Below are 16,095 nucleotides of genomic sequence, written 5' to 3' on the forward strand. Positions count from 1 at the left end.
TGGACTTCTGCGAAGATGTCAAGGCTTTTGATTCAAAGAATTGAAAAGCTCTAGCAAAGCTGAAAAAGAGTGCCTGATAAAGCAAAGATTCAGTGAAATAAAATATAAACACTTTAAGTGGTTGTATCTAGTTCAAAATTTCCTAAGATAACTGAAGGCTTCCTGACATTCTAGTTGAGGGCCCTTGGGTCAAATCAAGTCAATATTAGGCATTTACTATGTGAAAGGCACTATCCTAAGCTCTAGGAATACAAAGAAAGACAAAAACCATACCTATCCTCAAGTACCTCAATTCTAATGGGAGAAGGCAACATTCAGACAACTATAGACATACAAAATATATGCAGGGTAAATTGGAGATAATCTTAGAAAGAATCATGAAGCCAGTAGAATCTCAAGTCTAGTTGGTCAGAGCTACAGCAGTAAACAAAGTCAACTTCCAAAAGGTGACGGCACAAGGAGATGGAAGAGGCAGTGCAAGCCCCCAGAGACCTGAAGACAAGAGGATCTCTGATATCACAGAAGACCTGTCAGAATTACACTAAGGAATAAAGACAATTCCTAGTAGGTGGCTGCACAAGGAGACAGTGATAGAGCAGAGACTAGTGACCTGTTGTGCCACCAGGAGACAGAATCAGAAGCTAAGGATTGAGGTGGAGAGAGAGGCTTGGTACAAACTCAGAGTCCAGCTCCTTACCTCAGGTCTGTGTTGAGAAAGAAAGTGGGAAATGGTGGATGAAGTCCCAGACACCCCCTCCGAAATTGTGGCACCAGCAGCTATACAATAGTGAGAATAGGACCTGGGACTAGCCACTCTATCCAAGAGTGTAGCAGAAGACTGAGTATGGCTCTGGCACAAAGGTCCAATTTAAGAATAGAAGGACCCTATCAGATAGCTGGAAAGTGGAAATATCTCATTATTACAGATTATGACACTATACCAGGCTTGTAATTGGTTTCCTGAACTTATCTGTGTCTTCTTTTTGTCTAGGTCTCCTATAGTATAATCTAATGACAAATTTTTTTTCTTGTTTCTACCTTCCTTAATCTAAAGGTAACTTAGTGTAGTAGATAGAGTGCTAAACTTGGAATTGAGTACCTATATTCAAATCCCACCTTTGCCACTTAATCTACCTGTATGATCAAGTCAACTTGATGTTCTCTAAGTTCCTTTTAAGCTCTAGATCTATGATCCTGTGATCTTCCACCATTTGTACAATCTTGGTAACTTAGATTTTCTTAGATTACTATATTTTTTTAATAATGATTCTACTCAGCCAATTTTACTCATCCTATTTCTTTTGATAACATCTATCACCACATTCATTAATAAATCTCATCGCATCATCTTACCTGTGAGGTAAACTTTGCCTTCTCTCATTAGGGCCTTTAATTGGGTATAAATATTTGAAATCTTGGGTTTTACTATTAACTCCTTTCTTGAATTTTGTTTCCTGTCAACTTCTGTGTGGCTCAGCTACTATTCTATGTAATATCTAGTTTCTTGAATATGTGTAAGATCTCTCTTCATTTTCAATTCAAAGGCCTTTTGATATGATTTGCAAGACTAGGAAAATACATTTTTACCAGCCTTTATTAGGCATAATCCATAACAAATCAGGAATCTACCATTTGTATATATTAATTCAGAAATCCACATCCCACAATCAGACTAATTCCATTATCTTATGGTACCAGAAGGCTTCAAATCATGTCTTTTTTAAGCATGTTTTGATCATCAAAATTACATGAAAGGTCATATATTACAGGTTCTTACTTTAGACTGAGGCTCACATAGTGAAGAGGCAGGGAACTCTACAGATCTGAGGCATCTAGTGCCAAAAAATGCAGGCAAGGTAAGGCAGTTAGCATTTTAAAAGTACCTATTATGTGCCAGAAACACTGTGCTAAGTGCTGACGATATAAAGAAAAGCAAAACCAGTCACTGCTGTCAGTATAAAGAGGGAGACAACATGTAACAACCATGTGCCAACAAGGTTTACACAAAATAAATTGGAGATAATCAATAGGGACAGCACCGTCATTAAGGGGGATCAGAAAGTGTGTCTTGTAAAAGGGAAGAGTTTAGATGAGACTTGTCTGAAACTGGGGAAGGTAGGAGACAGAAGTGAGAAGGGAATTTCAGCCATTAGAGAGCCAGTGGAAATGCTCAGTCATCTGTGAGAAACAAGGAGGTTGCTATAGTTGGATCACTGAGTATTTGGAGGGAATTAAAATGTAAGAAAAGTCAAAAGGTTGGAGGTGGCCAGGTTATGAAGGACTTTAAAAGCCAACAGAGGATTTTATATTTGATCTGGTAAGTAAGAAGGAGGCACAGTGGTTTATTGAATAGGGGGTTGATATGGTTAAATTTGCATTTTAGTAAGATCATTTTGACAGCAGAGTGAAAGATGGTTTGGAGTGGGGAGAAACTTGAGGCAGGGAAAACAACCAGCCAGTTATTGTAGAGTGTGTGTGTGTGTGTGTGTGTGTGTGTGTGTGTGTGTGTGTGTGTTGGGGGTGGATCATTTTAGTGGCAGTGTCTAAGGAGAGAATAGGGTGCATACTAGAGATGTTGCAAAGGACTTGACAACTAATTGAATATGGGGGGACAGGGTTGAGAGAAAATGAACAATTGAACATGACACTGAGATTGCAAGCCTGAGTGATTGGGAGCATGGTGGTACCCTGGACAGTAATAAGGAAGTTAGGAGGAAGTGGTTTGGGGAAAAGATTATGAGTCCAGTTTTAGACTTGTTAGGTTTTAGCTGTCTACAGGACATCTAGTTTCAAATGTCTAGTATACAGTTTAACATGCAAGACTAGAGGTCAGGAATCAGATTAGGTCTGGACAAATAGATCTGAGAGTCATCTGTATAGAGATGATTGTTGAAACGATGGGAGTTTATGAGATCACAAAGTGAAATAGTATAGAAGAGGGAGAGAACAGAGACATGGAGGTCCCTTATGCTTAGCAGGATTTGGCAATTTTCACTGCAAAGGAAATTTTCCTTATTTCTAAAATAAATCTATATTCTAAAATTTAAGACTATTGTACATAATTCTTTTTTTCAAAAATTATGGAAAATGATCAATTATTATATCATACATATGAAAGTACTGTGCTGAAGTGAACTTCTTTAAAGGTCCTTAATTCTTTTTGGTTGCTTGGATAAAATTTAACTAATTAATTAATCCTGTACTAAATTGGTCCTTATGTAACATACGAAAATGGGCATCTTACTAGTATACTAAGAAATAGCATACTAATTCACTCAATCTAGCTTATGTTTGTACAACAAAATTTATATATGATTATTATAATTTTCTTGGAAACTAATAACTTGTATAAAATATAATTTCTTGTTTATAATATCTAAATTATAAGAAGATAAAGTTTTTCTCAGAGGGGCATGGCATTTTAAATGGTGACTACTGGTACTTTTTACTGAAATAAGATCTAGGTGGATTGGAGATACAGTTTTTTCTTTGACAAAGTAAGAAAGTTAAAATGCCATATGTACTTTTATTAAGCTTTAACAAAAACCTGTCACCTAAAAGCCCTAGTGATGGGGAATCCCTTGATGTCGTATTTCTTTGGAAAGAAACATCCTAATGATAATATTGCTGAAAGGATCAACCTTTCCATTAGGTAAGATGAGATGAAAAATATATTAAATTAAGAACATTCCTTGCAAAGGAGAAAGAAAAGAAATGGAAGTTTATTGACCTACTTGTCACTCCAAATTGCTGTTGGTTTAACTGTGGGCATTTTACATATTAAAATGTTTTATTGGAAATTATACTTCTCACACAGTTGATGTTTACCTAAGCTATCAGTTTTTCAGCTTATTGGGCCCCATAGATGTTATTAAGCAATATAAATGCATGAAAAGGATTATTTGGCAGTTTACTTGTAAAAGAGAGCTTCAGACCTGTTTTAATAAGGACTCTAGAGAGCTTCGCTCTAGAGGGCTTGATTGAAGAATTATTAAAAATGACTGAAATGTTACAAAACTCTTTTATCCAATCTTCAACTATGAAATTCAAGTGTAGAATATGGTATAGAACACAGCACAATGTTGTCTTTTTCCTATAATTGCCATAGGTCTCCACTATAACCCACCTAAGAAAATGCCATTAGTGATTTCAACTAGCATGGTATGCAAAACTCTTTTTAACACTTTTTATTCCAAGCAAAAATATTTTTGATATATTTTTAGTGATATTTGCATGTAAAGGAGTTTGGGTATGCTTTAAATGTTTATTATGGTGAATTGAATCTTTCTAAGCATTTAAATCATTTTTTAAAGTTATTATTAAGGAAGAAATATAATGTGCCTTTCTAAGAAACAAAAGATAATATTTTCAATATTTTAATGGTAATTCTATAATACCTTATAACTAATATAAAAATAGATACACCATTTAGAAAATTTTCTGTACAATCTATGTCAGTTTTAATATTATGATTTAGAATTTCCAATTAGTTTACAGTTAAGGATGATTTAATAAGAAGAAAGTTAGCTGATACATGAAGCATTTATTAAACACCTATTCTGTGCTAGGAAGACAAAAATGTAGTAGTCTCTCCTTAAAGAAAAACAACATATACCTGTATAAGTAAATATAAAATGCATATAAAGTATTGGAGGAAGGGAAGCTCTAACTACCAACTGGTAATAGGAAAAACTCATTTAGGAGTCTTTAGGACTCAATCAACTCATTGAATTGAACTTTAAAAGAATTACAAGCAGAAGTGACAACCTTTACAAAGCACAGATAGGAATTGTATGTTATGTGTGAGGAACAGCAAGAAGGCCAGTTTATTTGGATAGGAGAGTGAAGTATAATAAAGCTTAAAAGGTACATTGGAGAAAGGTTGGAAATGCTTTAGATGTTAAACAGAGGCATTCAAAAAAAAGTTCATAAGTCATAAATATTTGACCTCAGAATGCAAAGAAAGAAATACTTTCTGAGATTCTACTTCACCCTCTGTGCTTGAAATTTTTAATTGATACAGGGCCACTAAATACCATTGATAATCCATTTATCCACCGACAAACCTACTTCTTGATAATTAAATTGACTACTTTACAATGGCATTTCAATTTTAATCATATAAATAACTTCTCAATAAATGTAAAGGAAAGTTAATTCGCATCTTTAATATTTTAAAAGTATTATTAAGGCCTATATTTTATTTAATGTGTCATGTTATAGAAAAACTAAAAGCACTTCTGACAATATGAAAAGCCACAGTTCTAGGTCTGTGTAGCTCTATAAATCCTTTTGTTGATCGATTGCACTCTTGTTTCTGCAAAAATAAATACCCTTAATGTTTCCCATAAACATAGAACAGTCTATATTTAATCATTCAACCTAAAATGTTGTTGCACTGAGAATCAATCATTGAGCATTTATTAAAACTTCTTTATAGTATTGAGCTAGTGACTGAGGTTGGAAAGACAGAAAAACAAAACAATCTCTCTCAGACAGTTTCCATTTTATATATGAACAGAGTCTCATTTATACAAAAAGTTTAATTTAGACAGATATAAATCATTGCTTCTTCAGGCCTTTCCTCACTCCTAATACCGAATTTTCATATCTCATGTTACTGAAATCACTTTGGAAGGAAAAGAACCTCAGATTTGTCACACAATTTAAAATGCCTTCGTTTTGAACTTGATTTTAAAACACTGTCAATTTGGCTCAATTCAATAAAGATAATAGAGCAATATAGGAATAAATGCAATTTATCACTAAAACTATAAAAAATTATCACATAATAAAGAAAATCTAAGGAAAACATTTTTACTAGTTTTCGTCATATCTTGCTGTTCCAACAAATAATTAAAAGTTATATTATCTCAAATTAGATCTTATACTATTACTTATCTTTCTATTACTTTTGAAAATTGCTTTCTTTTTTAATAGTTTTCTCTCATGCTAAAATAATAATCTTTCCCTAATTATTTATTTAAAATAAAAGATAATAAAATTTTATTTCATTCATTGAATTCATCATTGTTTTCTGATCTAGCTATCCAGTCAAAGAAAATTTAGCAGGAATTTAAAATAGAGATTTTTATTTTTCCCCCTGTAGTTAGAGGGAAAAACTATATGCATCTTAGTTTAAATAGCTGTTTTTCTTCTGACAATGTTAAACAATTTGGAAACATTTACTTCTACTGATTGAATACCCAATTTCCAAAATATCCCTCAGTTGATTTAGAAAATGCATGTTTATATAATTGATGGTTATATTATATTATTTTTAAATAATACACATTTTGTTGCATATTTCTTTGCTGTGCAAGTTGTATTTATTTTTGCTTTGCTATGTTTTAGAAGCAAAGTATGATTTATCATAGCTGATCTTTTAAGAGTGAAAAAAACACCTATTTTGTTTAAAAAATGTTTTCTTTCTAATCTTTTCCAATGAACTTCTGGCACCACTGCATGATCAGTACTTACCTTTTATTACCTTTTTAATTTACATGGCCATAAGTTAACACATTTTAATCTGTAGCATCTGATTTTTTACCTTTTGTTGTATGAAGGAAAATAATTGTTATTATGAAAAAATGTATCCATTTGTGTTTTAGAAAAAATTATAAAGAATCTAATTTTTGATTTATAGTTTGTAAAGTCCTATTTAAATCTGCCCACCATTCAAGATCAAAAACAAAAGTACGTATAATTTCATATATCTAGATTCATAAGATTTTAGCCTGCATGCCATTTCCTTTATCATTACTTGGTCCTTATTGTAAAATAAGGATGTTAATGCTTTTATTAGCTAGCATAGTCTAACTTTAGTGCCTTTATTTACCAAATCAAAATTATAGCTAATGAAAGCAATATATTATTGCTCCTCATTTATTTATTCTTTAATTCAAAATTATTTAAGTATAAACATAGCAAAAACACATGGTTTGTCAAATCAACACAGGATTTGTTCCTTTACAACCACCACCACCAAAATTTTATGTTTGAGAGGTTTCTTTTAAATGTACTATATTGCTTTTTTTTAAAAGTAAATGGAGTACATATGAGAGATGGTTATATAAGTGCAAACAAGCAAAAGCCATAATTAGAAAATCAGCAGGTTGTTGTAATGTATATGTAAGTTATGCCAACATGTCTGGAGGTTTAAATATAAACTTTGTCAAAATTTTCAGGAGTTCATATTTATTAAATGTGACTGGATTAATATTTAAGATTTCTACTCATTATTATTGCCCTACTGTAACATTTTCTTATCTTCATTATGATTTTTATTTACTCTGTCCTTCACATTTTTGTTGATTTTTATACTTTACTCATTTTTATTTAATAAGAAGTTTAAAAATGAAGAATCAGAGAATTGAGATCGAGGTAGGGTGATTTACCAAAAAACGTTTTGTCATTTTGCTTCCCTAATATATATGATAAGATGAAATTCTTTAAAATAATTTTATGTGTTCTTTGTGGCTTTTGATGTCATAAAATATTTAGACTCCAACATTTGACTTAATCAAAAGTCTTTCCCCTCTTTCTAGATAATATAAATATCTAGACAGTTTTCAAATTTATTTATCCATTTATCCATTTATTTGTTTTAGCATGACTTTACTGCATGACTACTTATAGGCTGAATGACACTAAATTTGTGGTTAGTTTAAAATGATCCTTACTAAGTAAAAAATAGTAGAGTCTTTAAAGAACAATCTTTCAGGTTTTCACAATAAATCTATTACTGCAAGTCATTTCCTCTTCATCAATAAAATAGGGAAAAAACTTTAAAAACTTTAAAGATTAAATTAACTGGTAAATTTTCAATGTAAAAAAAATTTCAATGTAAAAATATCTTTTAAAAATTATTAGTTTATTCAACTTGTGCCTTGCAGTTAAAAGTCTCTGAGACCATTATTTTAATTTCACAATGTCATCATTCTGATGAAATAGCTGTTTAATGAAACAGGCCCCATTCTATGAGAAGTTATATCTATATTATATGAATAGTTATATAGAATAAGGAATTCTCTTGATTTGGATAGCTTAAAGACCATAATAGTTGCCCAGGAAAGTTCATTGTCTTGTCCAACCAATGCTAGTCAATTGACTCAAATTAAAATTTTATTTAGGCCCATGATTTGTAGCTCATTAAAACAATCAACCTGATTGAACCATCTAAGATATCTATAGTGTATGTGATTGAAGATCCACAGCTACAAATCCTCTTGGGTCCACAGCTACAAATCCTTGTTCCTGAATCTAGCTTAGATCCATTTTCGTCTTTCTTTTGGTTTCTGTGAGCATGTGTTTTGGGGCTTAAGGATTTTCTCCTTAAGATTCCCAGATTGGGGCTTTTCAATTACGATCCCGAGAAGGATTACTGAATCATCTCTCCTGCCTTGACAATCAACATGTTCTGTTCCCTGAAGTCTTCCTGATGAATCACTTCACTGCCAAACCCGTGTCCCTACTGCCAGGATGTGTGTGGTATGAAGCTGCTCTGGCACCTCAAGAGCATTGTGTGTGTGTGTTTGTGTGTGCTTTCAAAAAACACACCTATTTCTTTCACTTTTTCGAGAACACTGCAGAAATCATTAGGCCTATATACCTATGATATCTGCAGTGAGCACATAAATAGGGCTAACTAGGCAGTGGCTGCTTTTATTACAATTAATCTGATGATTCTCAACTATGCAAATGAATATTAATTTGCAGTTGCTATTTAAATTTATTATTAATTTTCCATTGATGGCAACATATAAATATTGCCATTTTTCTGGTTTTGCATTTTTATTCTAAATTGTTGGCAGCCAAATATAGTTCTTTTTGTTAAAGTAAAATTTCCTACAACAAATATTACATAGTTATTGAAGTATTTTGTTGATTTTTAAAAATTGAGCAACCTTGCAGATTACATATGTATAATTCCAATATACCAATACCCAAATTAGACATATCTACTTAGGGAAAAATAAATATTTCATGTTATTCTTGCATAATTTCAGAAAATATTAAAAATCAGATCAACAAAATACTGGAATTCTTATGTGAAGGAAGTAATCTTGCACTAGTTGATATTCTTTTAGGTGTTTACTATTTTATTAAAATATTTGAAACAATTTAAATAGCTCCTGAACCCAAAAATACAGTCACATTTTTAGAGTTAATTTTCTCTACTTATGTTATTTAAAAATCTAAGATGTTATCAAAGAAACAAATCTAATACAGTTTAAAACTATTGGAAAAGTTAATGGAGTAGGTATGACAAAAGATTTTTCATGAATAAAAATGCTAAAATTTTGGAATACATATGGTAGGATTAATACATATATATGTATATATATATGTATATATACACATACATACATGCATACATAAATTTCCAGCACAATTTAAATCAACTCTGAGGTATCAGTAAAACAAATTTGGATATTATTGAAATGATATTTGATTATTACTTGGAAAAACAAGCCTACATCTATGCACATTTAGAAATTGATTCCTTGAAGACATTTGTAGAGCACTAATTGTTTTGAGATAAATATTTAACATTTTAAAAGTGATAAATTTCTTTGGTTATACTAATGAGTTTGGCAAATTTCTGTAGTTTTAATTTATAATAATGTAAAACTTAACTGTATTGACATTTCCCTAGTGACTATCTCAGAGATTTTGTATTTAGTAAGCACTTAATGAATAGCTGTCAAATGATGAGTATTCATTTTTGAATTATAGAATCTTAATTTTGAATAACAACTTAATTGTTATCTAGTCCAACCATTATAAGGATCAAAGCACTAATAGAATTTCCCTCCAATGAGAGTTAAAGTTGTTCCTAAGAGTCTGTAAAAATTCAGGGCAATAGGGATAGATGCTATATTATTTGAACCAAAAGTCAGGCTTAGTGGACTTGGTACCTCTTCCCTTAAATCTTAAAAATTGCAGTGTTGAGGAATATCTAGATGGCATAGTTGTCATGATATTAATGGAATAAAAGATTCATTGTTTTTTCTATCCATCAGTTTTTATTTATAGAACCAATTAGGGAGAGACAGTATTGTTATTTAATAGGACTAGAATCAGGCTTGTATTTTGGTGTACAATCTCTTCCCTTGAATTGAGAGGCACTATGGTGTGGTGAACAGAAGTTCAGCCTTGGAATCAGGATGATTGGTTCCAAGCCTAATCTCTGACAAACACAAGCTTTGTGCCTTAGGGGCAAGTGACAAACCTTCAGTGCTCCAGATAGCTATGAACATAGGATACAAGTAAGTGCCAATCTACCTTGTTTAAAGAGAGCTTCTATTCTAGGAGTTTTTATAATAAATAAAAATAAATCAGTTTTGGACCAAAACTAATTTTAAAAAATACTTTTCCTGAATGCACTTCAGCTTTTGCTTTTAAAAGATTGTGGCTAATTAGTCATTCCCCTTTCGTAGCTTCCAGAAATATTGAAAGAATTAATGATGTAATAAGTCAGATTCCCCCAGTTCCCACTCTGATTCCCTGAAGTATATATCCACTTTGGGAAGCTATTTTCATCTTATTCAGTCTTCTGGATTGCTAGCTTGTTATTATTGTTTAGTTAATTCAGTCATGTTCAACTCTTTGTGACTTCAGTTGGAGTTTTTTTGGCAAACATACTGGAGTAGTTTGCCATTTCCTTCTCCAACTCATTTTACAGATGAGGAATTGAGGGAAACAGGGTTAAGTGACTTGCCTAGGGTCACACAGCTAATAAGTGTCTGAAGCCAGATTTTAACTCAGGTCTTCCTGACCCTTGGCCTGGCATTCCATCCTCTGCACAGCCTACCTGCTCCCACAATCGCTAGCACCCTAAAATAAATAAATGCAACCTCTAAAGTGGCTTACTTTCAAATAATAATCTTGATATATCATGTATAAAGAGCTTATACTCATTTTTATCGAAGTGCTACTGTATATAAAGTATTGGCTTATTACTGTATCATAAGAATGTGTAGTTTCACTATATAAATTTCTATTTGTTATTAAATAAGAAGTTTTATATTTTATACTAGATTAGATGTGTTTTTATAGTATCACATTTAAAACTGGAAAGGATCTTAAAAGTCATCAAATCCAAACCTCTCATTTTTAAGTTGAAAAAACTGAGGCCCAGAGAAGTTGTGACTTGCCTGGGTCACTCACCTATTAAGCATCTGAGGCAGTATTTGAGCCCCAATCTTCCTTATTCCAAATCCAGTACTTTCTCTACTACACAAAGCATTGCATTTTGTGACACAGCTTCTTCCTTCTACCTTATCCATTCCTTCTTTTTCTTCCAGGATCTCAATTGAGACAAATCCTTGAATATAACATTTTTATAATATGCACTTATCTTACATTCATGGAAATTTAAAAATAACATTTTATTAGACAAGACTACTGTAAAGATTTAATCTTTTAACTGAAAATGTTAAGACATTTTCCATTTTTATACCATTCCATGTCAAAAAATGTACCAATTGTACTATATGTGTTTGGAGTTGATTTAAATTTGCTAGGATCTTTAATTACGTTTTAACATAAGCATTTTAAACACTTCTTCAAATTTTTCTTAAGCCTTGTATGAATTTCTCCTGTTTTTCTTTTGACATTAAAAATTTATCTAATTTGCTATTTACAATTACTCTCTACTTTGTAATAAAGCTAGCCAAGTCAGAGAGTAAAAGTTTTAAATACATTTGTAAATGTCTTTGTGAATGGAGACTGCAGCTTTTTTTGTTGTATAGGTATATTTCCTTTTTTTTCCCCACTTGATTTAATGTTTTAAAACCACTGAGTGGCAAAATATCTATCTACTTCTAAGATACTGATATCTTAACTGCAGTTTCAAAGTTATCGTCCCAGCTGAGGTGTGGGGGAATGTGTGTGTGTGTATGTGTGTGTGCATGCACGAATGTGTGTGTGTGTGTGTACATGTGCATGTGTGTATTTATAGATCGAGTTAGTGTGCATATATTTATAGGAACAAATATTTTCTGTTTTCTCATGCTAAAACTTGTCTGCTGGCCCTGTGAATGAAGGATATGTTTTCTGGTTTAGAAAAGCTAACAAACTAGATGACTTTTCATATTTGAAAATCCTATTGTTCAATAGAAAAGTATATGAACAATTGTTTTTGTTTCAATCAGAAGTTGTATGCTTACTTTGAATATCTATAGCTTATATATCTAGCAGTAGTGCCAGTTCCTGTTGGCATTAACTTACATTTTATAATAGGGCTACAACTATATGTTTTTACCTCCTCTCTTTCTCTTTTTCTCTTTCTGTGTTTATTTACTGAAGATTATTTAGTTATTTATTTTCTGCTTTGACTGGCACAGTGTATTCCCAGGAGTACTGAGCCAAGCACTACTTTCTCCTTTTTTTGAGTATGGCTCACCTGGAAAATGGTGTTCTGAAGTGCTCCATAGAAGTATATTGTTTTGATACCCAAGAGCAAAATGATAAATCCTAGGGTCAGTTTTTTTTAAATTACTCCCGTATATAATTTTCAAACTTTATAATCTGGACCTATCCCACTCAAATTTATTATTTTGTTTGCCAATACTATTTGGATACTAACAAAACTTCCAAATTTTTACGGTAAAATGTTACTGGAAATTTTTAATCCTTAGAAAATAAATGCTGGTATATACAACATTCTCCTGGATATATATAGTACCAGAAAAATAATTCTTTCTTGATGATATTTTGTTTGACTCTCCCTTGCACTGAAATTTATATTAATTTGAAGAAATTAGGCTATTAAATATATTTTTTCACATATGTGTTATTTGTATGCTTATTTCATAAGATGAGGATGAATATTTGTATAGAAACAGAACCTGACTAAAATTTAGAATTGGAAAAGTGTATCTTGAGTGAAAATATCAGACTAATTTTTATCCTTTTAGAAAATGCATTACTTTAGGTATAAACAATACCGAATGTTAATTGTATGGGTTTTCTTTTACTCTCCAGGTTCTATGGATATAGAGGAGAGAAACCGCCAAATGAAAATTAATAAATACAAACAGGTAGCAGGATCAGACTCCAGACTGGAACAAGATTACCATTCCAAGGCAAGGCATTTTTCTTTTTAATAGTAAAAAAAAATAATTAGTAGTGTGGAATTAAGTTTTTTACATAGTTCAAGACAGATTAGTCAGAACACATATTGAGTTCAATGAACTTGATATTTGTAAGTTCTGTTGTACATTATGTATTGTTTTCAGCATTTAGGCATTTAGAAGCATCTTACCTTATTCAGAAAAAACAATGCATCTTGGTATAGAGATAATAATCTATAGCAGTGAATTATTTCAATTCATATAGAATCATAAAATCTATTGGAAATCCTTAATTTTTGTGGAGTTATATATTCAGAATTCTTTTACCCTCATCCATTTTGAGGAACTTTAATTTTCTTCCTATAATTTTCCTATATGAATAATTTAAAAAAATATGTGATAGCTTCATATTGATTTTCCCTTAATATGAGCTAAATAAGCAAGAAAAATAAATGCTCACCCATATAAGAATAGGTCATGCACTGAAAGCAATTGAGAGGATGTATAGCAACAGTAGATGGTAGTGCTAGATGTTACATATTAATAAAAGTAGTTACATTTAATTATGCTTTTATTTTGAAAACACTTTTACATTTATTATATTATTTTATCTTCATAATTTTGTGAGATAGACTAGACCCTTGATTTCATTGTTATAGGATACTTCCAAAGAAGAAAAAATCCCTCTATCTATTTGAACCAACACCTGTCTATAATTTCTAGTCTTAGAAAGCTGCCTAGGATACTAAGGTTAAATGCCTTACCCAGGAGTCATCACAGCCAGTGTGTTTCAGAGGATGACTTGAACTCATTCTCCTTGCCTCTGAGCCAATTAGTCTATATATTATAACATTATGGGTTGGCGAATGACTACCTAGTGGTCAGATGCAGCCAGCCATCTGTTTTTGTATGGCTTGTGAAGTAAGAATGTTTTTTTTAAAAACATTTGAATAAAATAAAGCTTTTTAATTTACAAATGTATCTCCTAGGCCATACGAAACAGGCTGCATTACACTTTGCTGCCTCTCATCTGTATGATACTTTAGATTAATAAAGATATTCATGGAATAAAGATGTGGTAGCATTACTAGGTATATCAGCCACAATAATAGGAAGGATTTTGCTAATCCTTTCCATTTTGGAACGGTCTCTCTAAATCATATTCAGAAGTGCTGGACTTGGAATCAGCAAGACTTGAGTTTAAATTATCTCAGATACTGGCTCAATGACCCAGACTTAATGCCTTTCAGCCTTAGTGTCCTAACCTGTAAAATGGGAATGATGACAGAGCTAAGAAGACTATATATTTCAAGTGCTTTGGAAAGCTTAAAGGGCTATATAAATGCTAGCTATTATTATTTTAAATATTAATAATAATTATCTTCAATATTTTATCTGCTATGCTTTATGGTTTAGGGTTACATCTATTTGACACATATAGACTATAAATATGAGATATTCAGGCACATAAAATTATGTCATTTTGTTCTATATTAAAATCTAACTTTTATGTTTTAATCATGGATTAGAGGTAATCTGAGGCTATTTCAAGGTTATGAGTTGAGTAGAAGTTTTGACAGGTCATACAAAGTCAGAGAGCCTATAAGTAGGGAAACAATATGGTGCTGTGGAAAGAACATTGGCTCTGAAGTCAGGGGACTTGGATTCAAATCCTGGCTCTAATGCTTACTACCTATGTTTGTTACTGTGAGCAAATTGGTTAAATCCTTTGAGCTCCAATTTCCTCATCTGTAAAATTAGGAAATTGGAATAGATATCTTCTTAAGTTTTTTTCAGAGCCTATAGTCCTAAGAAATATGGCCCTGGCAACACTCCATGTTTGTCCTCTGAAGACCAAAATTTAGAGAGGCTTATCATCAGAAAATTGAACACCTGGTAATATATTTTTTGAATCTTATTGGTTTTTTCCCATTGGGAAGAATAAAATCACTTTTAAAGTATTATAAAAATATAAATACATGTACATATATTTATATATGTGTACATATATGTATATAGAAGATATAGCTAGATATCTATAATATATATGTGCAATGTATATTTACATTCATCTATTATTCTATCTCTATGTGTTTGTATGCATATGTTGAAATCCCAGCTGTGTCCCTTACTAGCCATGTAACCCTAGGATAGCCTAACTGCTTAAGTGCTTTAAGCTCTCTGTACCATAAATTCCGTAACAATGCTAACAGAACTTAAAGAGCTTATCTTCTAATGGAGGAAGACAACATATAATAGAGAACTGGGAAGGGGGCAATACTCTAGGAAGTAGGGTAAAGAAATGGGGAAGTGGCATGAAGGCCTCATTCTCCACCCATAAGTTACAAAGTACTTTCACATGCATTGGTGTGGTATATTCATGGATTCCAGTCTTCTAATATTCTGATTTCAATTTCATTTTTTTTGAATTTCATTTTGAAAGTTGTATTTGACACTCTTTTAAACCTCTGCTTTCCTTACCTTGATTTACTTTCAAGCTTATAAGGGATGCTCAAATTAGCAGTGGTGCATCATGAAATCTCATTCAGTTCTTTTCACAAAATAATTTTTCGCCAATATGTCAGTTGATAGTTATTTAGATTATTTAAATGCTTTCTATTGTAAAAGTATAATAAGTATGAAAATCCACCATCAGTAGAAAAATATAAACTAGAGAACAGGACTTTCAATCAATAGAATAATTGAGATGCTGCTTTAAGTATAACACAAAAGAATAATAGAATAGCCAGCCAATAATGAAATCATGTATCTGGAGAGCTATCCTTAAAATGTTATATTAGTTCTCTAGAAAGTGGTAAGGTTCAGAATCTTGATAGTTCAAACTATTATAAACTGTAATTAAAGTTAAACTAAAAAATTTGACTAATACCTAAAGCTGTGAAGGATTCATGAAAAGCTTCTTGGTTGGAGATAGAAATGAAACAGGTAATAAATTCATGCCAATTATTTGGGAACTTACGATCTGTAATTTTTCCCTTTAATAAAATAATTCTAA

General features: G+C 31.7%; 1 protein-coding gene across 8 annotated transcripts in view; it reads left to right on the forward strand.

The window, feature by feature from the left end:
- RIMS2 (regulating synaptic membrane exocytosis 2) overlaps positions 1-16,095 on the forward strand; it is a 539,971-nt gene that overhangs the window by 311,595 nt on the left and 212,281 nt on the right. For 4 of the 8 annotated variants that reach the window (XM_078153700.1, XM_078153695.1, XM_078153696.1 and 1 more), the window contains one exon: positions 12,991-13,091. The exons of the other annotated variants lie outside the window; for them this stretch is intronic. In XM_078153700.1, the coding sequence (XP_078009826.1) occupies positions 12,991-13,091 (101 nt within the window). The remainder of the gene's footprint in view (positions 1-12,990; positions 13,092-16,095) is intronic. 8 annotated transcript variants of the gene reach the window in all.

The sequence above is a fragment of the Phascolarctos cinereus genome, unplaced genomic scaffold (genome assembly GCF_003287225.1).
Source record: "Phascolarctos cinereus isolate Bilbo 61053 unplaced genomic scaffold, phaCin_HiC Scaffold_4;HRSCAF=312, whole genome shotgun sequence".
Lineage (NCBI taxonomy): Eukaryota > Metazoa > Chordata > Mammalia > Diprotodontia > Phascolarctidae > Phascolarctos > Phascolarctos cinereus.